The 27346-nt window shown below is 42.3% G+C and overlaps 1 protein-coding gene across 4 annotated transcripts in view; it reads left to right on the forward strand.

The window, feature by feature from the left end:
* Positions 1-27054, forward strand: part of LOC135055730 (protein MTSS 1-like) — a 303282-nt gene extending 276228 nt beyond the window's left edge. For 3 of the 4 annotated variants that reach the window (XM_063960121.1, XM_063960119.1, XM_063960123.1), the window contains 5 exons: positions 3133-3247; positions 6750-6872; positions 14535-14685; positions 17545-17571; positions 20699-27054. In XM_063960121.1, the coding sequence (XP_063816191.1) occupies positions 3133-3247; positions 6750-6872; positions 14535-14685; positions 17545-17571; positions 20699-21429 (1147 nt within the window). In that variant the 3' untranslated portion in view covers positions 21430-27054. The remainder of the gene's footprint in view (positions 1-3132; positions 3248-6749; positions 6873-14534; positions 14686-17544; positions 17572-20698) is intronic. The other variant, XM_063960120.1, reaches the window with a different exon arrangement.
* The last annotated feature ends 292 nt before the right edge of the window (positions 27055-27346 follow it).

Genomic DNA, 27346 nt, shown 5'->3' on the forward strand with positions numbered 1-27346 from the left:
ACTGATGTGAATGGCCAAATATTCTCTGTAAAGCGCTGCAGCCTTTTCCCGGTGATATACGCAATAGAGGTGTTCCCGGGAATGCGGCGCGGGTGTCATGTTCCCAGAGACATGTGCATGCGCAGTGCCAGAGAGAATGTGTCCTCTTCTCTGTTAAAGTGCCTTTGTTAGCAGTGGTAAATTACTGCTGCTAATAAAATACCACCCTTAGGGGTATATGCAATTGCGGTCGAATTCCCGAAATTGTCGAATTTCGGGATTTTTTCGCCAAAATTTTTTTTTTGCCGTCAGCGGGGGGGTTACCCGCGGTCAGCCGCTGACCGGCGGGTGACCCCACCGCTAGCCGCAAAGTTCCCACCATTGAATATAATGGAGAGGCTTTGCGATGCGCTGTCACAACACAGACAGCGCACAGCCAATCAGGTGAGCGCCACGTAGTAGCGCTTCCTGATTGGCTGAAGGGATCTCAGTGACGGGAGTCACGTGGGGTCCCGGCACATTCGGGGAGAGGGGTCTCATGTGTCAATATGGGACCACTTTCAGTCCGCAGGATCGGGTCATTGCGTTTTTTTTTTTGTTGTTTTTTTTTTTTTGCCAAGTACCTGGATTATTTTCTGGACGTGGATGTATCTCTGGACGCTGGAAGGTGAGTATAATTATCTTTTATTTTCAGGTATCCGTGGATTCTACTTGGAGAAGAGGACCGACTGCTTCGTGTCAACATAGGTAAGTATGTGTGTGTCGGCAGTATGTAATAAAGTTGTACTTCTCACGGTGTGTGTGTCCTGTTTTTATTTGGGTATTTTTTTTCCAGTAGTACTACAGGTACCAGCGGGCCCGTTTTTCTCCCGCATGCTGGTACTTGTGGTTCTCCAAGTACCAGCTTGCGGGGGAGGCTTGCTGGGACTTGTAGTACTACTGGAAAAAACAATATTCAGACATTTTTCTCAAGGCTATCAGCCTCCCATCCGCAGCCCTTGGATGGGGGGGACAGCCTCGGGCTTCACCCCTGGCCCTTGGGTGGCTGGGGGGGGGACCCCTTGATTGAAGGGGTCCCCACTCCCCCAGGGTACCCCGGCCAGGGGTGACTAGTTGGATATTTAATGCCACGGCCGCAGGGCACTGTATAAAAGTGACCCCCGGCTGTGGCATTATCTGTCCAGCTAGTGGAGCCCGATGCTGGTGTAAAAAATACGGGGGACCCCTACTCGTTTTGTCCCCCGTATTTTTTGCACCAGGCGCAGAGCCCGGTGCTGGTTTTAAAAATACGGGGGATCCGCTGTCAATTTTGACCCCGGATTTTTAAAACCAGGACCAGCTCGAAGAGCCCGAGGCTGGTTATGCTTTGGAGGGGGGACCCCACGCCATTTTTTTCCGGGTCTTTTCCCGTTTTTTTAAATCGCAGCAAAATCCGGCAAATCGGCCGTTTTTCGCCCGCGGGACTGTCGAATCCGTTTTTCATTGAATATGGTGAATTCCGGCAGCCACCTGCCGGAATTCACCTGTCGAATTGTGTTGAATTAAAAAACGGCGATAATTTGCCGCGATTCGCCGTGAATTGCATATACCCCTATGTGTTTGTTTTTGACATACCCTTTTTATTTTGTTAGAAAGGGCCTCTTGCACTTTGTAATATTGAGACACCTTTTTTTTTTTTCTTAAAACTAGTGGTATTCTAATCAAACTTGAGTACTACAATTTCCTTTTTTCGTTTGATTGATGGATTGGAGTCCTACACAAGTCTAGATACGTGAATTACGTGAACAAAAGATCGATCTTTCTGAACTACATTGTGTGCTTTTATGTGTTCTATAGTTGATTCTGTAGGGTTATGTAGTGGATCCCGATAAGTTTTTTTTAGGCAGCGTTGCTGTTGTGTGATATGTGCTCCTTTCTCCCATCACTTCTGCAACATTTATCATCCCAACTTTTTGACAGATTACCCGGTCTGGTCTATGCAGATCATGCTATATGCTGGCAGGCTGGGTTGTGCAACAGATCCTGCCTGGGGTAGTCCTTAACCCAGGTAATTTATTATATTTAATCTGAACCTGCCCAGCAACAAAAGGTATTTGGTACCTAGTAATTTGTCATCTGCATACCTGTATGGGAATCTTGATTGCCTTAAACCTTGAGTATTGTTTGTTGGGAATTATCATTTCTCTTAGTTTTAAGGCAAATAAATACACATTGGTGTTGGAGACACTACAGTATTTCAGACTGACAAAAAAACACATCCTAATTGTTCAGCACTTGACCTCATCAGTACTCCCAACCTAGAGGCAATTTGTAAAATATACTAGTGTGTATTGTCCATATATTCATTTGTATCCTCATACATCTAACCTCAATATGCCACACAGTGTGAGATGCCAGGTCCTGTGCAGCTCTGCCAGCGTTTTATGTCTCCTTTCCAAAAAATATGCCTAAATCACAACGCAGTGTGACTAGGACGCACCAGGAGACTGTGCTGATTAATTTGATACGACACTTGTACATTGTGTGTGACTGAATCTGTATACAGAGCAGAACAGAACTTGTACTGAGAAAAAGCTGCTGCTGCTACGTTGTAGCACTTCGTGTAGTGTCAGAAACTCAGCCTCACACAGATATACACGTGTCACATATCAAATGAATCTGCACATTCTCCTGATGCGTCCTAGCCGCATCACTTTGCGAATGAGACTCCTTACATTAGCAAAGTCTGCAACAGTGACTAGATTAGTTTTGTAAAGTGTGCTACAGAACATTGAATAAGCTATATATATATATATATATGTTTATTTATTTGAAACAATTTTTAGGTATAGGGTATAACCTGTTTCTGCTCTTCTATTAGTGTAGTGTATCCCAACCTTGGTCCTCAATGCATGCTAAATGAACAGGTTTTAGTGCTATCCGTGCTTCAGCACAGTTGGTTAATTAAATATAACAGAGAAACTGATTAATCCACCAGTGCTTAAGTATGGCTATTTTTAAAACCTGGATTGTTAGTGTGCTTTGAGGATCGTGGTTGGGAACCCCTGTATTCGAGAATAGCCCTGTCTGGGATCAGGTGGAATGCTGAACAACTGATAAATTATGCTGTGGTGGTGGTAGTGTTATTATTATTATTTATTTTCTTGCCAACAGTAATTACCTACATGGATCCATAAGGCATGTACCATCAATGGACTCCATCTCAAGTTCAGTAGAAGCCCTTCATATTCGTCCTCCTTCTACCATAATGTTGGAGACCATGTTCCAGGTAGGAGATGTGAATTTAGATTTTTCACAAAAATATTAGCTCTGAAGACCTCCTTATACAGCATTGTTTTGTAAGGGGACACTTTAAATGTACATTCTGCTCTGCTAATCTTGAAGGAAACACATGGGCAAGAATGCAATATAGTTGATTATAGAATGAGGATAACCTCATAGCATTGGCTATTAGCTATGTAGCACAGACGCAAACAACTTCAAACTGTTTGGGAAATGTTAGATATGTACATTATTTGTGAATTTTGCGGGCATCTCCATTTTTCCTGTGAGGTGCAGGGAATGCCTTTGTTGGGGAGGCAGAAGCGGCAGTCTAAGCTTCCTTACCAGCCTATGCCTACAACACCTAATGTTTCCAGTTACACTGACTCCATGAGGCACTATGTGGTGACAGACCAATCAACTTGAACTTCTTCCTGCAGTCACTGGATGAGAAGCAGGCTGGATAGGAGTGCGCATACTAGTAGAAAGCAGAAGCATCCTCCCTGTACCTCCACTACCCTAATTTGTCCCAGTGCTGCTTATAATCTGCCTTTGGCAGGTGAGTCACTGGTGAGGAAGGAAAGGTGGGACAGGGCAGGTAGGAGCCTTATGTGTAATAATTTGGATAGAAAGCTTTAAGATTCTTTAAATTATTACGTTACTATGTTATGGTGCATACACACTGGCCGATATATATCGCGGGTCTGTCGGCCAGTGTGTACGAGCAATATGTCTGTGAAACGCAGTCGTTCACAGACTTATCGCGTCGGCCCTGCAGCACAGACGGTGACCAATATATCTACCGATATATTGGTGCATCGCTGTGTGTGCTGACCGCCCGTGCACATGCTGCAGGTGCCGGCGGTGATTGAAAGCACTACTGGGCAGTTGCATGTAAACGTCCGCCCAGTTCGTAACATCATTCTTGACGGATCGGGCAGTGTGTATGCTCAACACACTGCCCGGTCCGTCCATAGATAAATCTGCAGATAAATTGATCTGCAGATATACCTACTAGTGTATAACCAGACTTAGGGGTATATTCAATTAGGGTCGGATCCATTCCGACATGCATTTGTCGGAATGGATCAGACAACCCCTATTCAATCCCATCTCAATTCGACTTAAAAAAGAAGTCAAATTGAGATGAGACCTGTGAGCGGAGGAGAGGGGGAAGACCAGCAGGGACAGCTGCGGGCAGACAGAGGAGAGCAGCGCTGCAGAAGGATGTCTCACAGCTGCCAGACCTCACGGCAGTGTCCACCCGGCTCCAGCAAGCGTGACCTCACTTGCTGTAGCCGGGTGGACGCTGCCGTGAGCGGCGCGGCTGTGACACATTCTCCTGCAGCACTGTGCTGTAGCGCTGCTCTCCCCCGCCTCCCCGCGGCTCTCCCACCTCTCCTCCTCTAAGGTCGCTCATCTCTGAGATGGTCGGAAACGGGGCCAAATCCTGTCGAATTTGGCCCCGTTTCCATCAAAAGTACGTGATTCGGCAGCTATACCGCCGATTCACGTACTATTTGACAAGTCGAATTCCCCGACTTGACGAATAAAAATAGCGGGACTGAATAGGTCGAATCATGATTCGACCTTAAAAAGTTGAAAAACTGCCGTCTTTTCGACAGATGGCAGCTTTCGACCCTAATTGAATATACCCCAAAGTCTTTTCATATTCAGCACTTCAGGTTGAGAACCACTGCTCTAAAAGGTTATCCAACCTCAACATTTTTCAGGTTGTCTAGCTCTAAATTTATTGTATTTGACCTGACAGAAACTTCCTTGCCACTTCAAGTTGCTAACAAACGTTCCTCCTGCCAGGTCTCATAACACAGAACACACAAGTATAGGAAGTCCCTCTTGACATTTTGTCCTTGAACAAATACTTTTATGGTATTAGTGATGGTTTTACTGCAGTTGTATTTGTTTCCATTAGCAAGAAAAGGTTGATTTGCATGTAGCAGTAGGTGGGAATTCACTCTACAGAGATCTGGCAGACTATGAGCAGTGATCAAGGAGGTATCAGTATCAAGGCAATATAGCATCATAACATTTTCAATATCAAAACAGTGAGAGAACTAAAGTGTCCACTTCACATTTCTCTGTATCAGCTGTGGAATATGTTTCAGCTCTTTGTTTGGAATAATTTACACTATATTTGGAGATGGGGTACATTAGTGATGAGACACATCTTTATGGTGCTATTATCTCGTGATCACTGGACAAAAACTACTAATGAGTCGGCCACATTATTTAAAAGCGGTGCCCCCAATAACTTCTTTGAAAAAAGACTCCCTTCTTTCAAATAAGGGTGCTGTTAGCTGTGTGTGCCAGGATGAGGGAACTTCAAAAGACCCCCTTTCCTCTGCCCTCTATTCTATTATTTTCTGTAGTGTAGTGGAGAGCTATCTTAGCGTGTCCTCCTCTCCAGAATTTTTATATTACACATTATCTTCGTTTTATAGATGATGTTTCCTTTATCTGGAAGGGTACTGCTGAGGCTTTCTTAACTGAATGGGTTAAATACTCCCGTTAGATTTACTATGAATTTTCACAGTGAAGATGTTAATTTTCATGATGTAACAGTGTACACTACTGCCACTGGTTATGGTTATGGGGGGGTAGTATTGGTTTGCACTATACACTTTCGTTAACTTTTTTTCAGGGTGTGTCTGTTTAGTCATTAAGTGGGATGTGATTGGGTTGTTGTTTTTATATTTGATGGGGTATATAAATGGGGCAGATTGTCCTGTTTGGCATATCTTCACAAAGGTCCAAGGGTAGTATTGAAATGTTGATCCTGTAAAATGATGGTGGTTTACTGAAATAAAGGTTGTCACTTTTCTACAAGACTGGTTAGTGCATCCCCTTATTGAACACTATGGCTAAGGCCTGATTTGTTGCTACCCCAGCACTATGGATATTTATGTGCGATTGTGGACCTATTGGAGGAATATATATACACATTTGTAGGCGGGTGAGATTTTAGTGAGTTTGGCTGATATTTTAATGTGGCAGTCATTTAAAAGACCTGCGGGTAAATTTACTAAGATAGGAGTTCTATTTAAGATGGGATGTTGCACATAGCAACCAATCAGATTCCAGGTATTATATTCTAGAAGGTGCTAGATAAATGAGAAGTAGAATCTGACTGGTTGCTATAGGCAACATCCCATCTTAAATAGAACTCCCATCTTAGTAAATTTACCCCCTGGTTTTTTGCTTTTTAAATGATTGCCACTTTAAAACATCTGGTAGACTTACCTGGATTTCGCCGATGCCTACAAATTGCAGGTTATTACATTTCCCCCTATAGCTTGGACATGAAAAAAGAGTCCCAATAGATTGTAAGCTTGTGAGCAAGGCCCCCCTACCTACTGTCTGTTATTACCCAGTTTGTTGTATCACTGTTTCCAATTGTAAAGCGCAACAGAATTTGCTGCGCTACATAAACTGTTAATAAATAAATAAGAGTTAGCTCAACATATCTCTAACCATTACTTGCTATACAGGATCCCAAGATGAACAATCAACTGGTGTCTCCCTTTAGTGGACCCAGTGGAGATAACGGCACTTTGAAATCAAAACTGACCAATGATGGCTTCCGGGCCCCACCACCGCAAGTCATGGCCAAGGTAGTTTTCAATAACATTGAACCCTTACTCCAGTAACATACTTAACTGTTCATTTCATTTTTGTTCATTTGGAAATGATACATAGTTAAAGACTACAGTTTATTATAGACAATATTTTACATTAAAAGAACACGAAAACGCTTTATAAATACGAGCTGATACATTGTCTGTACTGCAATGGATCTTACTTCAAATTGACCACGATGTCTTAAAATGACTGGACTCATTAGAATGTCTGTAAATGTGATTAGAACATGCCCCAATAAAGCTAGAGCTCAACCAATTTGGCCACCTATGTAAATGGCCAAATTGAACATTAATCTTTTAATTTGTGCCATATGCAGCTGTTTTAAGAGCTGTTGTCGTTCCCTCAAGTCAGTGGATTGATATTCGGATATCAGTGTTTTACTTTATAAAATATCTTTACGGAGACCTTATGTCCATACTTTTTTTTTATTATGCAACCAGTCATTAGCTACAGGAGTAATTCCAGAGGACTGGAAAAGAGCAAACGTAGTCCCACTGCACAAAAGTGGAAGCAAGGAAGAGGCAAACAACTACAGACCAGTGAGTCTTACATCAGTAGTAGGGAAATTGATGGAAACACTCTTAAAAGAAAGAGTTGTAGATTATCTCAAATCCGGCAATTTACAGGATCCCAAACAGCATGGATTCACTGGGGGGAGAACATGTCAAACAAATCTTATTTACTTTTTTGATTGTGTGACTAAAGTGATGGATAAAGGTGGAGCCATGGATATAGCTTAGTTTTGGATTGGATATTAGGATTATTGAATGGATAAGATCTTGGTTGAAGGATAGAAAACAGAGAGTTGTGGTAAATGGAGTGCATTCACAGGAGGGAAATGTTACCAGTGGAGTACCCCAGGGATCTGTACTTGGACCAGTGCTTTTTAATATCTTTATTGGTGACATTGCAAATGGCATTAAAGGGAAAGTATGCCTTTTTGCAGATGACACAAAGGTATGCAACAGGGTAGACACACCAGGTGGGGTAAAACAAATGATTGAGGATCTAGGTAGACTAGAGGAATGGTCAAGAGTGTGGCAATTACAGTTTAATGCCAAAAAATGCAAAATCATGCACTTGGGTCTCAAAAATCCAAAAGCTAAATATAGTATTAATGGCACTATACTGGAAACTACTGAGGAGGAAAGGGATCTAGGAGTCACTATTTCAGATGACTTAAAGGCAGGTTAGCAATGTAACAAGGCAATGAGGAAGGCTAGTCAGATGCTTGGCTGCATTGGGAGAGGAATCAGCAGCAGAAAGAAAATAAGATTTTACTCACCGGTAAATCTATTTCTCGTAGTCCGTAGTGGATGCTGGGACTCCGTAAGGACCATGGGGAATAGCGGCTCCGCAGGAGACTGGGCACAACTAAAGAAAGCTTTAGGACTACCTGGTGTGCACTGGCTCCTCCCACTATGACCCCCTCCAGACCTCAGTTAGGATACTGTGCCCGGAAGAGCCGACACAATAAGGAAGGATTTTGAATCCCGGGTAAGACTCATACCAGCCACACCAATCACACCGTATAACTCGTGATACTATACCCAGTTAACAGTATGAAATATAACTGAGCCTCTCAACAGATGGCTCAACAATAACCCTTTAGTTAGGCAATAACTATAAACAAGTATTGCAGACAATCCGCACTTGGGATGGGCGCCCAGCATCCACTACGGACTACGAGAAATAGATTTACCGGTGAGTAAAATCTTATTTTCTCTGACGTCCTAAGTGGATGCTGGGACTCCGTAAGGACCATGGGGATTATACCAAAGCTCCCAAACGGGCGGGAGAGTGCGGATGACTCTGCAGCACCGAATGAGCAAACTCTAGGTCCTCCTCAGCCAGGGTATCAAACTTGTAGACTCTTGCAAAAATGTTTGAACCCGACCAAGTAACATCTCGGCAAATTTGTAAAGCCGAGACCCCTCGGGCAGCCGCCCAAGAAGAGCCCACTTTCCTCGTGGAATGGGCTTGTACAGATTTAGGGTGCGGCAGTCCAGCTCAGAATGTGCAAGTTGAATCGTGCTACAGATCCAGCGAGCAATAGTCTGCTTAGAAGCAGGAGCACCCAGCTTGTTGGGTGCATACAGGATAAATAGCGAGTCAGTTTTCCTGACTCCAGCCGTCCTGGAAACATATACTTTTCAGGGTCCTGACTACGTCCAGTAACTTGGAATCCTCCAAGTCCCAAGTAGCCGCAGGCACCACAATAGGTTGGTTCACATGAAAAACTGATACCACCTTAGGAAGGAATTGGGAACGAGTCCTCAATTCCGCCTTATCCATATAAAAAAACAGATAAGGGCTTTTGCATGACAAAGCCGCCAATTCTGATACACGCCTGGCCGACGCCAAAGCCAACAGCATGACCACTTTCCACGTGAGGTATCGTAGCTCCACAGATTTAAGTGGCTCAACCCAATGCGACTTCAGGAAATCCAACACCACGTTGAGATCCCACGGTGCCACTGGAGGCACAAACGGGGGCTGACTATGCAGCACTCCCTTAACAAAAGTCTGAACTTCAGGCAGTGAAGCCAGTTCTATTTTGGAAGAAAATAGATAGAGCCGAAATCTGGACCTTAATGGAACCCAATTTTAGGCCCATAGTCACCCTGACTGTAGGAAGTGCAGAAATCGACCTAGCTGAAATTCCTCCTTTGGGGCCTTCCTGGCCTCACAGCACGCAACATATTTCCGCCATATGCGGTGATAATGGTTTGCGTTCACTTCTTTCCTAGCTTTAATTAGCGTAGGGATAACTTCCTCCGGAATGCCCCTTTCCTTCAGGATCCGGCGTTCAACCGCCATGCCGTCAAACGCAGCCGCGGTACGTCTTGGAACAGACAGGCCCCCTGCTGCAGCAGGTCCTGTCTGAGCGGCAGAGGCCGTGGGTCCTCTGAGATAATTTCTTGGAGTTCTGGGTACCAAGCTCTTCCTGGCCAATCCGGAACCATGAGTATAGTTCTTACTCCTCTCCTTCTTATTATTCTCATTACCCTGGGTAAGAGAGGCAGAGAAGGGAACACATACACCGACTGGTACACCCACGGTGTTACCAGAGCGTCCACAGCTATCGCCTGAGGGTCCCTTGGCCTGGCGCAATATCTTTGTAGCTTTTTGTTGAGGCGGGACGCCATCATGTCCACCTGTGGCCTTTCCCAACGGTGTACAATCATTTGGAAGACTTCTGGATGAAGTCCCCACTCTCCCGGGTGGAGGTCGTGTCTGCTGAGAAAGTCTGCTTCGCAGTTGTCCACTCCGGGAATGAACACTGCTGACAGTGCTAACACATGATTTTCCGCCCATCGGAGAATCCTTGTGGCTTCTGCCATCGCCATCCTGCTTCTTGTGCCGCCCTGTCGGTTTACATGAGCAACCGCCGTGATGTTGTCTGACTAGATCAGCACCGGCCGGTGTTGAAGCAGGGGTCTAGCCTGACTTAGGGCATTGTAAATGGCCCTTCGTTCCAGAATATTTATGTGTAGGGAAGTCTCCTGACTTTTCCATAGTCCTTGGAAGTTTCTTCCCTGTGTGACTGCCCCCCAGCCTCGAAGGCTAGCATCCGTGGTCACCAAGACCCAGTCCTGTATGCCGAATCTGCGGCCCCCTAGAAGATGAGCACTCTGCAGCCACCACAACAGCGACACCCTGGCCCTTGGAGACAGGGTTATCTGCCGATGCATCTTAAGATGCGACCCGGACCACTTGTCCAACAGATCCCACTGGAAGATCCTTGCATGGGACCTGGCGAATGGAATTTCTTCGTAAGAAGCTACCATCTTTTCCAGGGCTCGCGTGCATTGATGCACCGACACCTGTATTTGTATTAGGAGGTCTCTGTCTAGAGACGACAACTCCTAGGACTTCTCCTCCGGCAGAAACCCTTTTTATCCTGTTCTGTGTCCAGAACCATACCCAGGAACAGTAGACGCGTCGTAGGAACCAGCTGCGACTTTGGAATATTCAGAATCCAGCCGTGCTGTTGTAGCACTTCCCGAGAGAGTGCTACTCCGACGAACAACTGCTCCCTGGACCTCGCCTTTATAAGGAGATCGTCCAAGCACGGGATAATTATTTCGGCCATTACCTTGGTAAATACCCTTGGTGCCGGGGACAGAGCAACGGCAACGTCTGGCATTGGTAATGACCATCCTGTACCACAATTTTGAGGTACTCCTGGTGAAGAGGGTAAATAGGGACATGCAGGTAAGCATCCTTGATGTCCAGTGATACCATGAAATTCTCCAGGCTTGCAATAATCGCCCTGAGCGATTCCATTTTGAACTTGAACCTTCGTATATAAGTGTTCAAGGATTTCAATTTTAGAATGGGTCTCACCGAACCGTCTGGTTTCGGTACCACAACATTTTGGAATAGTAACCCCGGCCTTGTTGAAGGAGGGGTACCTTGATTTCACCTGCTGGAAGTACAGCTTGTGAATTGCCGCCAGTACTACCTCCCTTTCTCCGAGGGCAGCAGGCAAGGCTGATGTGAGGTAACGGCGAGGGGGAGTCGCCTCGAACTCCAGCCTGTATCCATGTGATACTACTTGCAGAACCTAGGGATCCAGAACCTAGAAACTGTACAAGCCCACTGGTCCCTGAAGTTCCCGAGACGTGCCCCCCACCGCACCTGTCTCCACCTGTGGAGCCCCAGCGTCATGCGGTGGACTCAGAGGAAGCGGGGGAAGATTTTTGATCATGGGAACTGGCTGTCTGGTGCAGCTTTTTCCTTCCTCCCTTGTCTCTGTGCAGAAAGGAAGCACCTTTGATCCGCTTGCTTTTCTGAAGCCGAAAGGACTGTACCTGAAAATACGGTGCTTTCTTAGGCTGTGAGGAAACCTGAGGTAAAAAAAATTCTTCCCAGCTGTTGCTGTGGATACGAGGTCCCAGAGACCATCCCCAAACAATTCCTCACCCTTATAAGGCAGAATCTCCATGTGCCTTTTAAAGGCAGCATCACCTGTCCACTGCCGGGACTCTAATACCCTCCTGGCAGAATGGACATTGCATTAATTCTGGATGCCAGCCGGCAAATATCCCTCTGTGCATCCTTCATATATAAGACGACGTCTTTAATATGCTCTATGTTAGCAAAATATTATCCCTGTCTAGGGTATTAATATTATCTGACAGGTATCAGACCACGCTGCAGCAGCACTATTTTTGCTGAGGCAAATGCAGGTCTCAGTATAGAGTGTGTATATACAGACTTCAGGATAGTCTCCTGCTTTTTATCAGTAGGCTCCTTCAAAGTGGCCGTATCCCAAGACGGCAGTGCCACCTTTTTTGACAAACGTGTGCGCGCCTTATCCACCCTATGGGATATCTCCCAACGTGACCTATCCTCTGGCGGGAAAGGGTACGCCAGCAGTAACTTTTTAGAAATTAGCATTTTCTTATCGGGGGAACCCACGCTCTTTACACACTTCATTCACTCATCTGATGGGGGAACAAAACACTGGCTGCTTTTTCTCCCCAAACATAAACCCCTTTTATGTGGTACTTGGGTTCATGTCAGAAATGTGTAACACATTTTTTATTGCCGAGATCATGCAACGGATGTTCCTAGTGGATTGTGTATAAGTCTCAACCTCGTCGACACTGGAGTCAGACTCCGTGCCGACATCTGTGTCTGCCATCTGAGGTAACGGGCGTTTTTTGAGCCCCTGATGGCCTTTGAGACGCCTGGGCAGGCGCGAGCTGAGAAGCCGGCTGTCCCACAGCTGTTACGTCATCCAGCCTTTTATGTAAGGAGTTGACATTGTCGGTTAATACCTTCCACCTATCCATCCACTCTGGTGTCGGCCCCACCATTTATCGGCCTCTGCTCCGCCTCCACGTAACCTTCCTCATCCAACATGTCGACACAGCCGTACCGACACACCGCACACACACAGGGAATGCTCTGACTGAGGACAGGACCCCACAAAGTCCTTTGGGGAGACAGAGAGAGAGTATGCCAGCACACACCAGAGCGCTATATAATGCAGGGATTAACACTATAACTGAGTGATTTTTCCCCCAATAGCTGCTTGTATACACATATTGCGCCTAAATTTAGTGCCCCCCCTCTCTTTTTAACCCTTTGAGCCTGAAAACTACAGGGGAGAGCCTGGGGAGCTGTCTTCCAGCTGCACTGTGAAGAAAAAATGGCGCCAGTGTGCTGAGGGAGATAGCCCCGCCCCTTTTTCGGCTGACTTTTCTCCCGCTTTTTTCATGGATTCTGGCAGGGGTAATTTATCACATATATAGCCCTGGGACTATATATTGTGATGATTTGCCAGCCAAGGTGTATTATATTGCCCTCAGGGCGCCCCCCCCCAGCGCCCTGCACCCATCAGTGACCGGAGTGTGAGGTGTGCATGAGGAGCAATGGCGCACAGCTGCAGTGCTGTGCGCTACCTTGTTGAAGACAGAAGTCTTCTGCCGCCGATTTTCCGGAACACTTCCTGCTTCTGGCTCTGTAAGGGGGCCGGCGGCGCGGCTCCGGGACCGAACATCGAGGTCGGGTCCTGTGGTCAATCCCTCTGGAGCTAATGGTGTCCAGTAGCCTAAGAAGCCCAAGCTACCACCAGTTAGGTAGGTTCGCTTCTTCTCCTCTTAGTCCCTCACTGCAGTGAGTCTGTTGTCTAAAATATACTTTCTTTCTAGGAGCTCAGGAGAGCCCCTAGTGTGCATCCAGCTCAGCCGGGCACAAGATTCTAACTGAGGTCTGGAGGGGGGTCATAGTGGGAGGAGCCAGTGCACAGTAGGTAGTCCTAAAGCTTTCTTTAGTTGTGCCCAGTCTCCTGCGGAGCCGCTATTCCCCATGGTCCTTACGGAGTCCCAGCATCCACTTAGGATGTCAGAGAAAGAAGTAATAATGCCACTTTATAGGTCATTGGTACGGCCTCATCTAGAATACTGTATTCAGTTCTGGAGGCCATATCTTCAAAAGGATATTAATACATTAGAAACTGTACAAAGGAGGGCAACTAAAATGGTGCATGGCCTACATCGCAAAACATACCCAGAAAGACTAAGAAATCTCAATATGTATAGTTTGGAGCAGAGAAGGGAAAGGGGGGACATGATAGAAACTTTCAAATATTTCAAGGGTTTTAGCAAAGTCCAGGAGGGAAACATTCTCCAAATGAAGAGAAGCAATAGGACATGAGGACATGCACTGAGACTGGAGGGGGGGAGGTTCAGGGGAAATTTGCGGAAAAATTATTTTGCCGAAAGGGTAGTGGACAAGTGGAATAGCCTCCCATCAGAGGTGGTAGAGGTTAAAACAGTAGAGCAATTTAAACATGCATGGGATAGACATAAGGATATCCTTACAAAGAAATAAGGATCAAATAAGGTTAGAGATAAGAATAATGTAAAAAAAAAAAAAAAAAAGGGGCAGACTAGATGGGCCAAGTGGTTCTTATCTGCCGACAAATTCTATGTTTCTAGACAATTTGTATCTGCTATTACAGATAAAATAGCTGTTGCCTACTGCTTTATAAAATAATTTGTCTTTATAGTATTTCATATTGTGCACTGTATGCTCCAATTTCCACAAGTCCAACAAATTCTGTAAAGACCGGAAGTATTCTTGGTGCTAATGTTACCTTTTCTCATTTGTTATTCCAGCCAAAACTAGCACGCGATCATTTGGCCTTGGCTTTAAGTCAAGGACTGAGTTCAGAAATACAACTTAGCCGGGATTCTCTTCACTGTTCCAGTGGATACAGCACACAGACAACCACCCCGTCATGTTCAGATGACACCATTCCCTCTCATGGTGAGTTATGCCAATGATTTAATACATCTTGAAGCTGTTCTTTATGTAATTATCTATTATAAATCTGCTAATTTATCATATAGAACAAAAATGCTATATGCAGTCCCAGATGTACAGATATATTCAGTTTAAAGGGAGTCTAGAATACACACCCAAGCACCCACACCCATACTAGAAAAGGAAAAACAAGCTTTAGATGTGTCTTGTGTTGAAGTGCATTTGTTACCTGTACAAAGTTAGGCCAGACATTTGGGGCTGAACCATTATTTATGAAATAATGACATCACTGTAGTTGCACCAGAATATATGAGAAAGTAATTCCTCAATACTCATGCTTATTAGATCAGACCACATATTTGTTCCAGTCTGTTAGCGAGGGGTGCGAGGAATGCACAGTAAGAATGCTACATGGCTGTTATTGTGTGCAAGCTACTGTCATCACGAAGGGAGTAATTAAGTAAAGCATAGATTGAAGGAAACACTACCTGTTATTTGTGTAGCCCTTTTTCTGAAGAAATGTTGTTTTAATGTTGAATTATTAGAGTATCTACATTGTTTTACAAAATAGAACCTGCATGCTGTGATATTTAGCTTGGCTTGTTTTTCAGTGTGCCTGCCACAGCTACAGCATTACACTGAGCATCACTATCCTTGCACACAGGATTGTAGGTCTCTTGCAAGTCTGTTTAAAAATGGATCCCTTTGAGCTGTAGTGTTTGCTCTGCTAGTGAGTACAAATAAAATGCACCTACAATTTATTTTTTAGTTTGGAATTAGTTCACCTTTGACATTGGCGCAGGCTTATACACTCAGTGGCCACTTTATTAGGTACATCGGTCTAATACACAGTTTGAACCACTTTGCCCCCAGAACAGCCCCATTTCTTTGTGGTATGGATGTAGCACGGTGCTGCAATCCATCCGGCCATTTTTGACATGATAGCAACACACAGTTGCTGCAGATTTGTCGGCTGCATAGTCATGCTGCAAATCTCCCGTTGTATGGATTGGTATGTGGTTACTATGTGGAGGTCATTGTGGTACACTGAACATTATTGTTCCTGGGATCAGCTTGAGATGACGTGTGCATTGTCACATGGCACTTTATATTGCTGGAAATATCCAGTAGTAGATTGATAGGCTGTGGCTGTAAAGGGCTACACATGGTCAGGGACAATGCTCACTTTGTATTAAAAAAGGCTAATGTGTGCCAAGAAAACATTGTCCACACGTTTATACCACCACTACCAGCCTGAAACATGGATAAGAACCACTTAACCCATCTAGTCTGCCCATGATTTGATACAAGGATTTTGTGTGTGTACGCCAATTCTGACCTTTCCATCTAAAAACACAAAAGAAGGGGCCCTGACTGTGTGGAGTTTGTATATTCTCCCCATGATTGCATGGGTTTCCTGTGGGTGCTCTGGTTTCCTCCCACACTCTAAAAATATAATGGTAGGTTAATTGGTCTCGGTCAAAAAAATAAAAAGTTAACCCTAGTGTGTAAGTTTGTGTAGGCTTTACCAATTTTAACTGTCCACTTTTGGTAAGTCTGTGCCCACCTGCAGCCTGTTTCCTGTTCTTAGCTGACAGGAGTGGAACCTGGTGAGGTCTTCTGCTGCTGAAGGCCATTCATATCATGGTTACTTGAACTACTGTTGCCTTCCTTTTAGCTTAAGCCAAGCCTAGCCATTTGCTCCTGATACCCGTTTTCTCTCACTGGAGGTTTTTTTGTTGTGCTTTCTATTTTCTTTTGGTTCTAGAGACTTTTTTTGTGGGAAATTCCTGGCAGATCAGCAGTTTCTGGGGTAATCAAACCACCAACATTCATTCCACAGTCAGTCATTAGATAATATTTCTTCTCAATTCTGGTGCTTGATCTAATGAACATCTGAACCGCTTGACAATGTTGGCATGTATTGAGTGGCTGCTGTGTGATTTGGCTGGTAGACATTTGCATTTAACCAGAAGTTGTATAGGTGTGCCAATAATGTGTCCACTGGGGTACAAGTGCTCCATGTTTGAATTGAAAACAACCATTTAAGAAGCTACTACCGCATTTGTAAGGAGGTGAGCATTGTAGGAGATGAGGGCTCTTCTCTTGATGATATATGTATAGGGCTCATTGTGCCTTCATTGCTTATTGGTATCTCTACCACAATTCAACCGCTACCCTTACTGTAAACCCAACATTAAAAAGAAAACACTAATTTGTCATGTATTTTGGAGGAGTGAAGGATTTGGCTGTTTTCTGTTTTTCTTTTAGATAGAAACACTTTTGGAATGCTACTGTATCTTTCCAGTTTGCCAGCTTCCAGTTATGGAACAAGTTAGATCAGAGGTTCCCAAACTGTGTGCCGTAGCACCCTGGGGTGCCTCGGGACACTTGCAGGGGTGCCCTGGGTTGGTGGTCCAGGACCAGTTCAAATTATTCATGGTCAATATAATGGGCAAAACCAGTGCTGGTGGCTGCCAGTCATATCTTGTCCCTCACCACACGACTGACCCTAAGGGTGACATATAAATGCGATCTACTTAATGTAATATTTCTTTCTAAATTTCTCAATAAGAAATTTTTGGCCTATGGGTGCCGTGAAAAAAATTCTGATATTCTAGGGCGCAGTAATTCAAAAAAGTTTGTAACCCACTGAGTTAGATACAGTTAGCAGCCGCTAGTTAGTCTGTTTATTGCACATATCAGAGTATACTACAAGGAGAGGTACAAATCTCTGTGTCATAAAGCAGAATGGTTTTATTTAGTAAGGCAGTGATCTTGGCAAATACCATTTTTTTTAAACATCTACTTCATAAGTTTTTTGGTTCTCTCTCAACCAACATATGTGCATTCTTTCCACAGCCTTAAAGAAGGACCCCTCTCTTTTTGGTAAGAATCTGCTTTTTAATTAGATTGGACTAGGCTGCTCCAATCATATCTAATATGGTGGTGTTCCTGTCACATGCAATATTGTTGTGCTCCTTAAGTGCATTTACAGTATAGTTAACTCAGCTGCCGATACATCTTCCAGCAAAATTACTTTTCTCTATTTTTTTTTTTTTTTTTAATGTTACACAGACATGTTCATTTTGCATTACTGGGTGACATGATTAACACATGCTCTTACACAAGGCTAAACTGTCAAGCAGTTCGACACTATCCAGAATTCCATCATTAAATATGTTGGTTGGCATGAAAATGATAATTGTAATCCCTTAAATAGCTAGTGTCCGAGCAGTATCTATGTTGCCAACGTATTCCTATTAGAATGAAATAGATTTGTTGTGATTTATGTAAGGGATAGTATTTATTAACCTGGAGAAGGCATAAGGAAGTGATAAACCAGCGATAAGTGCAAAGTGATAAACGCACCAGCCAATCACCTCCAATGTGTAAATTAACAGTTAGGATCTGATTGGCTGGTGCGTTTATCACCGTGCACGTATCACTGGTTTATCACTACCTTATGCCTTCTCCAGGTTAATACATCTTCCCCAATGTTAGTTGTTTTGTTTTTTTTTGCTTGCTTCTCAAGCAGTAGTCACTCCTGCTTTCACTGCATACTATTGTAATCTGCTATTTACAAATCTAAGTTGTTGTGGTATTTGTAAATACTAGAATTTGTATGACAACCTTACTGATTTATTGTCACCCGTGTCAGATCATATCCTTATTGCCTAACACAGTCTCTAGTCTTATTTTAAGCTTTAATTATGGACAAATTTAGCAGATCAACGTATTTGGTGCTTCTACTTCGGCTGATTACATGTGGAAACGTGCTGTTGTTTGTAATGTTTATTTTGCATTTTGTGTGATAAAATGAGCAGGTCTTATGGGGCATACACACGAAGTGATCTGCGCTAAGCGATTTAGTGTAGGCGATATGCCTATTGCTTCCCAAAGTCGAGATCGCCCATACACACGTAGCGATGCACACAAACGATCTGTGCTAAGTGATTTAGGGTGGGCGTTTTGTGCTAAGTGGATTCTGCTGCCGCCCCTCCCCCAACCCAGGATAGCACATTACAATCATTGGTGGCACAGTGGGTGCTGCTGCCGCCCCTCCCCCAACCCAGGATGGCAAATCACAATCATTGGTGGCACAGTGGGTGCCCCATGCTGCTTCTGGACTCTGCTTCTCCACACTTCAGGCTCCTTCTTGGCGTGGTGCGCAGTGTGAATAACAAGAGGAAAGGCAGGTAGTGGTTTGGGGGACGTAGATTGCTATAACACGTTTCTGTACACGGACGATTTGAACTCGCTTGCTAAGCGATCTGACTAGATTTATACTGCATGCTTGAATGATCTGAGCCAGCGATAGCCCTGCGCATCACTATCGTTATGGGGCATACACACGGGGTGGTTTGTGCCCTAATTTCTAAGCGATCTAGTCAGATTGCTTAGAAAATAGGCAAAAATCGCTCCGTGAACTCCCCATTATTGTTACAAAATATGTATTGGTTGCTCATACTTAAAGAAAAATGAAAGCAATGCATTCTGCTTATCCTTCTTCCACCCCAACCCTCGTTAATATCTTGCATAGTTTTGTACTTCTATTCAAAAGTGTCTCCATTTATTCTTACATTCTCACATTGCAGCATTTTTTCATTAAAATATTTCATTAAAATAATAGATCATAGAGAATGCATCATATGAGTATTTGTCGTCAAACGCTGAAATTTTCATGGATTCAGTCATTTTTTTTAGATATTACAGGAAGTCTCTTTCGTAATTTAACCATTCATACCAACTATCTCCACTGTGATTGGCTTATGTTTGTCAGAGCACATGGTGCATGCTTATGTCAAAAGAGGTTGAGGATGGATTTCCTGTCATGACACTTTTGCCCCTCCTATTTCCCAGCACAATGGTTATATTTTTGTTTCCGAAATCACATTCATTTGGAAACATGAGGAAAGACATTGCTCTCCTGTGTTCTACAGCTGTATACTGAGACCAGATTTATATGGTCTCTCTTGGCAATAAAAGAACGCATCTGCCTGATGATATACACTGGTATTCAACTGAATTGGGATAAAGCTTATTTGCTTGTATTATTATTTAAAAAAAATGTGACTTTGCAGTGAGTTTTAAGCAGTGTTTAAACACTAGATTTATTGACCCCTCTAGCAGTCCAGAATATTGAAATTGATCATAGATGTGTGCTTTTTAAGAGATAAGATTTTAGTTCTTTTCACAGAACAAAGAATGAACAGCAATTTTAGAAAACTGAATAATCACAAAATCTAACTCTTAACTTCAACATTTAGCAAACACCAGCACAAGAACAAGCAGTGCTCCAGCTGTCAGACAGAAGAGGGACTAAGTTAGCAGTTCTGCAACTCCTGATCAGTTCTGTGGTAACCATAATCCCTTTTCAGTACTGTCAGCATGAACGCTCTTTGCGCTCCCAGGTCCCTATTTTATGCCCATTACACTTCCCACTGGAATGGAATATATAATGTCCTTAACCCTTATCTCCTGAGTCAGTGAATGGTTAAGTCCCGTTCCACATTTATTACAGCACCTTCCGCCGCGGAAGTTCTGAAAAGTGTAGTGATAAATGTCCTGTAAAATGGATATGATCTTTGCGCAGTAAAGGAAATAATTGCAGTCCTCCTTTTTAAACCCTTGTGCTATTTATTCATGCTGCCACTCTTGTCGTCCCAGAACTACTAAGTGAAAGTAATCTGAAGGTGAACAACCCCTTTACAGAAACTGTAGTAAGGAAGTTTGAATAGCGGATTCTGTAGGCCTGTACTCCCAATATACTCATTGGCGTGTCCGTCACTGTTTTGTCACATATCAATGAATGGGATAATGAGGGTAATTTCATAAAGACGCTAAATGATTGAGTCCATTGTTATAAAGGTGATAGCGGGAATGTGTGCATTTCTAATTAAGGTATTGCTTGGGACCATGTCATTTTTATTTATTCCCTTTTAAATATTGAGTTGATTTTGTACTTGAGCTCATCTGGTGCTGTTCTGTATGTAACTTCCCCCTCTCTGTTTAGTTGCAGACTATGATTATATATCACTGCATGGAGAACAAGAAGAAACTGACAAACTGGATTTCGACAAGTCATCCACAATTCCCAGAAATAGTGACATAAGCCAGAACTACAGGAAAATGTTCCAGGCTAAGAGACCTGCTTCAACCGTCAGTCTATTAGCGGAGCCTGACCCACTCGTCCGATCACCATACATTGCTACCATAAAGAGGAAGCCCTCCAACAAGCCGACAATAAGGAGAGGCACAATTAGTGGAGTTCCAATTCCCATCCGAACTCCTGTGGTGCCCATTAAAACCCCAACTTTTCCAGAGGTTCCTGTAAGCTCATTTGGTGAAAGGACAAACAGCGAACACTTCTCCTATATCCAGGATGCTAGATCAGATATGTTGCAAATGAAACCAGGTCTTTGTTCCTCCGCTCAGAGTCTCAGCGCCATACAAACAACATATTGTGCCTTTATACCTAAGCAATCCTACACATATTCTCAAAGTCTCAATCCACAAGCTTCGAGCCCACAAAAAGTGTTTGCAAACAGTGCTGGTACAGTTCCTAGCACCCCCACCTATGATACATCTGCCCCAAGCGATGGGCAGATTGCGAGTGGTGTAGAAAACATGAGCGCTGGCAATATGGAGTCTGTCTCACAAGATGATATGCTGTCAATGATTAGGCGCGGAGTGAGACTTAGGAAAACAATCAGCAATGATAGATCAGCACCTCAAATCAAATAAGGCCGTTGCTATGGACAGCCCTATGCATTACACTTGCCTTTTATTTGCTTCAGTTAAAGACAATATTTTTATTATTATTATAAAGACTTAATAAGATGTTCATTTTTGAATTCCCATTGTTTTTTGCCATTGGCTCAGCTAGCTGCCACTTACACAGGGTCTTGTTGGCTAATCTTTTAATTTTAGGGGATTTTATTTTAATTTTTTGTGTAAATTGTGTGCTTTTTATTATGTGCTATGCTTTAGGTTTCTTTTGCTTTCAATCAGTTTATTTCTTTTTCAGTTCAGGCTGGTGCTTTGATAGCAAAGTGCCTTGACCCAGGTAAAGCAGCATATACCTGCTTTGTCTCTGCTCAACCAGAAGTTTTTCCAGATACAGTATATAGGGCATTTGTTCAGTAATGTCAGAAGTCCTTTAAAGGTTTTCTACATCCAGAACCTAAACTGTAACAAGCAGTACAAAGTAAATGCTAATAGTTCAATATCTGCACCTCCTTTTTATACTTAGTTCTAGATTTTGCAGAGCTGGTTTCCTACAGTCTTATTTTTATGGATTGGTTGCTGTGCATGGATGAGCATGAGGATCCTTCCTGATGTGCCATCATTTCATGCAATGCCACCTTCCTCCTCCTCCAGCTCGGCTGTATTTACCACACTCACAATATTGTTCTGTAACTGTGCATTGTGAGCACTGTAGTGGCCACATTCATTATACAAGGAGGCAATGCACTGCTGCTTTTTGTATTATCCACAGGGAAAACCTTCAATACTAGAAATGGCCACTCCAGAACATGAAACTGTTTTTGTGGAATTCAGATTTGCAGACTAAATAGCTTGTTAGCTTATGAGGCTAGTACAGTGCATTACAGAACTTTGTTTGCACAGAGATACTTTATAGAACATAATTATTTATTTGAAAAAATAGCTTTATTTTTTATTTAACAAAGATGCAGGGTCTATACAGTACTTCAAAGATCCTCTTTATGCAACCCACAGGGTACATTAACAATTGTGAGTTTCATACATTGAAACCGTGAAACTGATGGCTCTATTTTGCACTTTTTTTTCTCTTTTTTTTTTTGTGCTTGCAGTTCTTAATGCGTTTTAAATTATTCACGTTTTTGGCCATTAGAAGCATTAAAAAAAAGTGCTGTGTATTTAATATGACACGGCAAAGCTGCATATAAGCTGAATAGCGTTCAGAGAGAACATTAACTGTTATTAGAAAGCGTAGAGCAAACTTTTGACTCTTCAGTGGTTTAGGATAAACTTTTCACACTGTCTGACAGTTCTATTTAGCTAGAGGGAGCAGTATGTTACATTGGATAAAGAAGAATATGGTAACATGAATCCTGTAAAGACTATGCACTATCCCACTATCAGTATTGTAGTGGCATGTTAGAGGTGAGTTGTCTGGCTGTTTGTTTGTGTGTGTATATGTATGGATATTCTATGAAAGGAATGGCATAAGTAGCAAAATTAATTTGGTTATAAGGTTTTTCTTGAAGCCTGCAATAGAGTTCTATAAGAATCATTGATCTTTGTAAAGCTGTGTACACACGGTGCGATATGCACTTAACTTTTCTTATGATTTTGACTATATAGTCAAAATCGTAAGGAAAGTTAGTGCATATTGCACAGTGTGTACACAGCTTGCGATCCCAATGCCTGGTCCAGCGGTATCGGCATCACAAGCAAAAATAAACTGTGCCGGCAAGTCGGTTTTGGCTATCTTGTGTAAAAGATAGTCAAAATTGTCACTTAGCCAAAATCGGTATCGCAAGCACAGTCATCTTTGCTTGCAATACAGACCACAGTCCATGTCGCATAGTGAGAATCTCACCGTGTGTATGGGCCTTAAGAGTTTTTGACCAATTAACAAACCTGGTCGGTAACTGAGATTTGCCCCAAGAGTGTGCATAGGATTACATGTTGGGAGAATAGTCGCATGTTATTTCTGACCCATTCTGACTGATATTTTCACATTTTACTTATCCACATCGACATTTTATTTTGTCTGTACTGTCCATTTTTAGAAAGTTTGGGCTAAATTTTCAGGTGCAGCATATTTGCATTGTAATGACACGGAATAGTATAAACTTCAATTATGAACTCTTGTATACATAGATTATCCAGACAAACATATGTTGAATATACATAGTCGCATCTAATTGTCACAAGGCCACACTCGATAAAATATTTCTGATACTACACAGGAACCTGCTTATTACTTGATACCAGCTATATTAGACAATCATGCAAATTTGGACAGTTTATTTGATTTTACCAAATAGAACAATGTAGCAGTGGTGTTATGATCCCATCCTGAACAATCAATATTAGACTGTATCCAGTCAGGTACCATGTGACCAGTGACCCTTTATTGTTGTCTGGGAGGTTATCAAAGCATTTGCCGTTAAGTTTCATTTTTTTTCCAATTATATATACAGGCATTTTACACAAACTTCAGATTCATCCACTGTTATGAATGCAAACCAGTCATTTGATAAAAGCTACAAATTCCAGACCCCCACCTCCCAAAAAAAGAAAAACAAATGTAGTCTATGGGGTCTATTCAATGTATGTTGGATCCTCTCCGACGGACAGGATCCAACAATGCAGTATTCAATTTGCGGGCAAATCAGACTGGTTTTGCCCATTTTCAACAGTGCCAATCCGACTTTTTTGTAAAGTCGGATTGACATTGTCGAAACCAGGACTAAATCCTGTCTGATTTGGCTGCAAATCCGACAAAACACGTGGATCCTCGGCTAATCCGCTGATCAATATGTTTGCCGACAAGTCAGAATTGCCGACAAGTCAGAAAAACGGCAAGAACACTGAATAGGTCGAATCATGATTCGACCTAAAAAAGTCGGACACTGCTGTCTTTCCGACTAGACGGCAGTTCCGACTAATTGAATAGACCCCTACAGTTAATCTCTGTAGTTATGTAATATTTTACATTCAATGAAAGAATATTATGCTGATTTAGAGTGTTGCATACTTAGGGCAGTATCCAATTTGCCGTGGTAATTTACTGAGGTTAATTACCTCCTCCGGGGATATCCAATTAGCCCTGATGCCGGCAGTTATCAGGGATTTTGCAGGCAAAAACATACTTATGATAAGCTTCCATTTTTTAAAACGCATAGGCCCGTGACACTACGCAGGTCTTATATGTTTTCACCCAAAAATTTAAAATATTTTGAGGTGGGAAAAACAGGGACTAATTGGATAGTCCTCAAAAAATCTGCAGCGAAAACCCCCGGATTTTCGTGACCGAAAACATTTTCATGGCTAATTGGATACCCCCATATACCCATCTACTAACTGTTATACACACCTTGTCATGGATGCCTTTTGTACAAAGATATGTGGTTGGCACTATATGGTCTTTAAAAGGAAGAGTTATTATATTATAGAAAATTACAATGATTGTTCAATCAAAAGATGGATGCGTTGTAAAGCATAAATTAAACTAGAGGTGAATTAGTAGCTAGGTCAGAGCCTTGAGCTGATGTACTGCTGATCCTATATTCCCTTCTGATTATTCCATTATCACCTCAATATAGTGCATTGTTCACACATATGCACTAGGAAAATGAGTAAAATGCATGAAACTAATGCATTTTACTCTTGGTTGCACTTTTACCAATATGATGTAATGTACTGGTAGGAATAGATTATAACACATTCTAACATTTTAAGGACAGTATTAAAGTTAAATAATATAATGTTGGGAACAATCCTATTAGAAACCATTGATTTTAATTGCCAATACGTTTTTGCAGGCATTAGTGGTTAAAACCAGCAAATAGGTTTGACTGAGCCCTCAAGGCATGCATTTCTGATTTGAAAATGTAAGGAATTTCCGATATTTACTTATAACATATTGGTGATGTTAAAATATTTTTTTAAAGAGTGGAGGAGTTACCTATAGCTACCAGCTTCTACATATTTTACAGAATGTACTTGATAAATGGTAGCTAGCAGTTAATTGGTTGCTATGGGTAACCTCCACTTCTCTACTCTTTAGAAGGTTTACTACATCACCCCCATTCTTAAATAGTTTTATTCGTGCTCTGCAGAAAAAGATGCTTGTATTGACTTTCTAGATCACGTTCACATTTTTATATTTGTATGTTCTTTTTTGTCTTTTCTTTTTTTTCTGTTAAATATGTTTTCTCTGTTTATGACTTGTAAATATACTTGCGACCTTGTGATTATCAGACTTATTTTAAGTATTCCTGCATAGGGAATAGATTTAGTACTACTTGTTTTATTTTGGGGTTCCAAGAAAGTTTGCTTGGATGACAATTACATGATCTACATTAAGCTTGTTAAGATTGTATTTAACAGCAAAAAAAATTGTAAAAATACAAACAAACCGCAACACATCTACTGTAGTTAAACTTTTTTATTTTGAGGGCAAAGGCTAAAAATCTTTAAACATGGTTGTACAAATATTTCTTTATAATCTAGAGTAGATATCATTTTGATTACTTTATAACAAAGTTTGGTATTTCCAAATTAGTTTTTAGAAGATTTTCTTTTTCTTATTTGTGATTTGCCATTTAAAAAAAAAAAAAAAGTATATATTAAACTGTACAAAGGAAACTGATTTTAATTGTGCGCTTGGAAAAATTTAAAAATGTGCTGCAGAAAAAAAACCTAGGTAATATTTGTAAAGTAGGGTTTTTTTTATAATTATTATGGACTCAGCTGGTCTGGGTATCCATTTAAAATATTCATCTATGTTTGGGTGCTGTTTTAACTGTTTAAATTAGAGCGTATCGTCAGGCCATGTCATTACGTTTATGCCATCAATTTAGTCACAAAAAAACCCCAAATGTAGCCAGTCAGTGCAAGGCTTTCTTAAAATACATATTTCCTTCCTAATGGAGTAAACTATTTATTAAAAGAGAAACCCTTTTTGAATTTAGACAACTTGGCCACATCATCAAAACAGAATTCAGAAGATACTTGTCTAATGGGCCCTACACACTGGCCGATATTTTGAAAGATATGAACGATCTCGTTCATAAATGAACGAGATCTCGTTCATATCTTTCAGTGTGGAGACTTAAGCGATGAACGATGCGCGTCCCCGCGCTCGTTCATCGCTGGTCTCCTGTCGGCTGTGCATGCAGGCCAATATGGACGATCTCGTCCATATTTGCCTGCACGTCTATGGAGCCGGGTGACGGGGGGAGTGAAGAAGCTTCACTCCCCCCGTCACTGCCCCCCCCCGCCGCCGGGTCGCTCGTCGGCCGTATCGGCCGTCGGGCACCTCGGCCAGTGAGTAGGGCCCATTACAGTATAATAAACACTGCATTTAAAAATAATTGGTGTAGAGAGCACTATTATAGAGACACTTATGTATTAATGTATATTTGAACAGTAGCCAATACAAAACCACACGATAATTCTCATTTCTTTAAATAAAGACCGCATTGAAGTTAGCCATTTATTAATAATTCAGGATTTGGCACAATTACTATCTGTTTTAATTGGACATTGTAAATTGTGTATATTTTTGTTATTTTGTATGAATGTCTTGCAATTTTAGCTTTAAATTAAAGAAGATTAAAAATGGTGTGTCTTTCTTAAATTGCAAATACACTTGCAGACCCATTGTGATGATGGTTATTTTGAAGCAAATGGACCAATCGATTATTGTGGCCAGATTACATGCACAATATTTTGTAGTTCATGTACTCTGCCTAGCTAGGGCTGCTGTAAAGTTGGGAGCTTCTGGGAAAATGGCAGTCAGCGGTTTAATAAACTGCATCAGCGATCTGACTGGTTCCTAGGAAAAATTATAGCTGCCTCCTCATGGATTTTGATTCAGCTCATAAAATGTCTACCTCCATGACATATTTTCATTCCTACAATAAATGCTACAAAGTTCTCA

This window comes from Pseudophryne corroboree, chromosome 3 (genome assembly GCF_028390025.1).
Source record: "Pseudophryne corroboree isolate aPseCor3 chromosome 3, aPseCor3.hap2, whole genome shotgun sequence".
NCBI classification, from domain to species: domain Eukaryota; kingdom Metazoa; phylum Chordata; class Amphibia; order Anura; family Myobatrachidae; genus Pseudophryne; species Pseudophryne corroboree.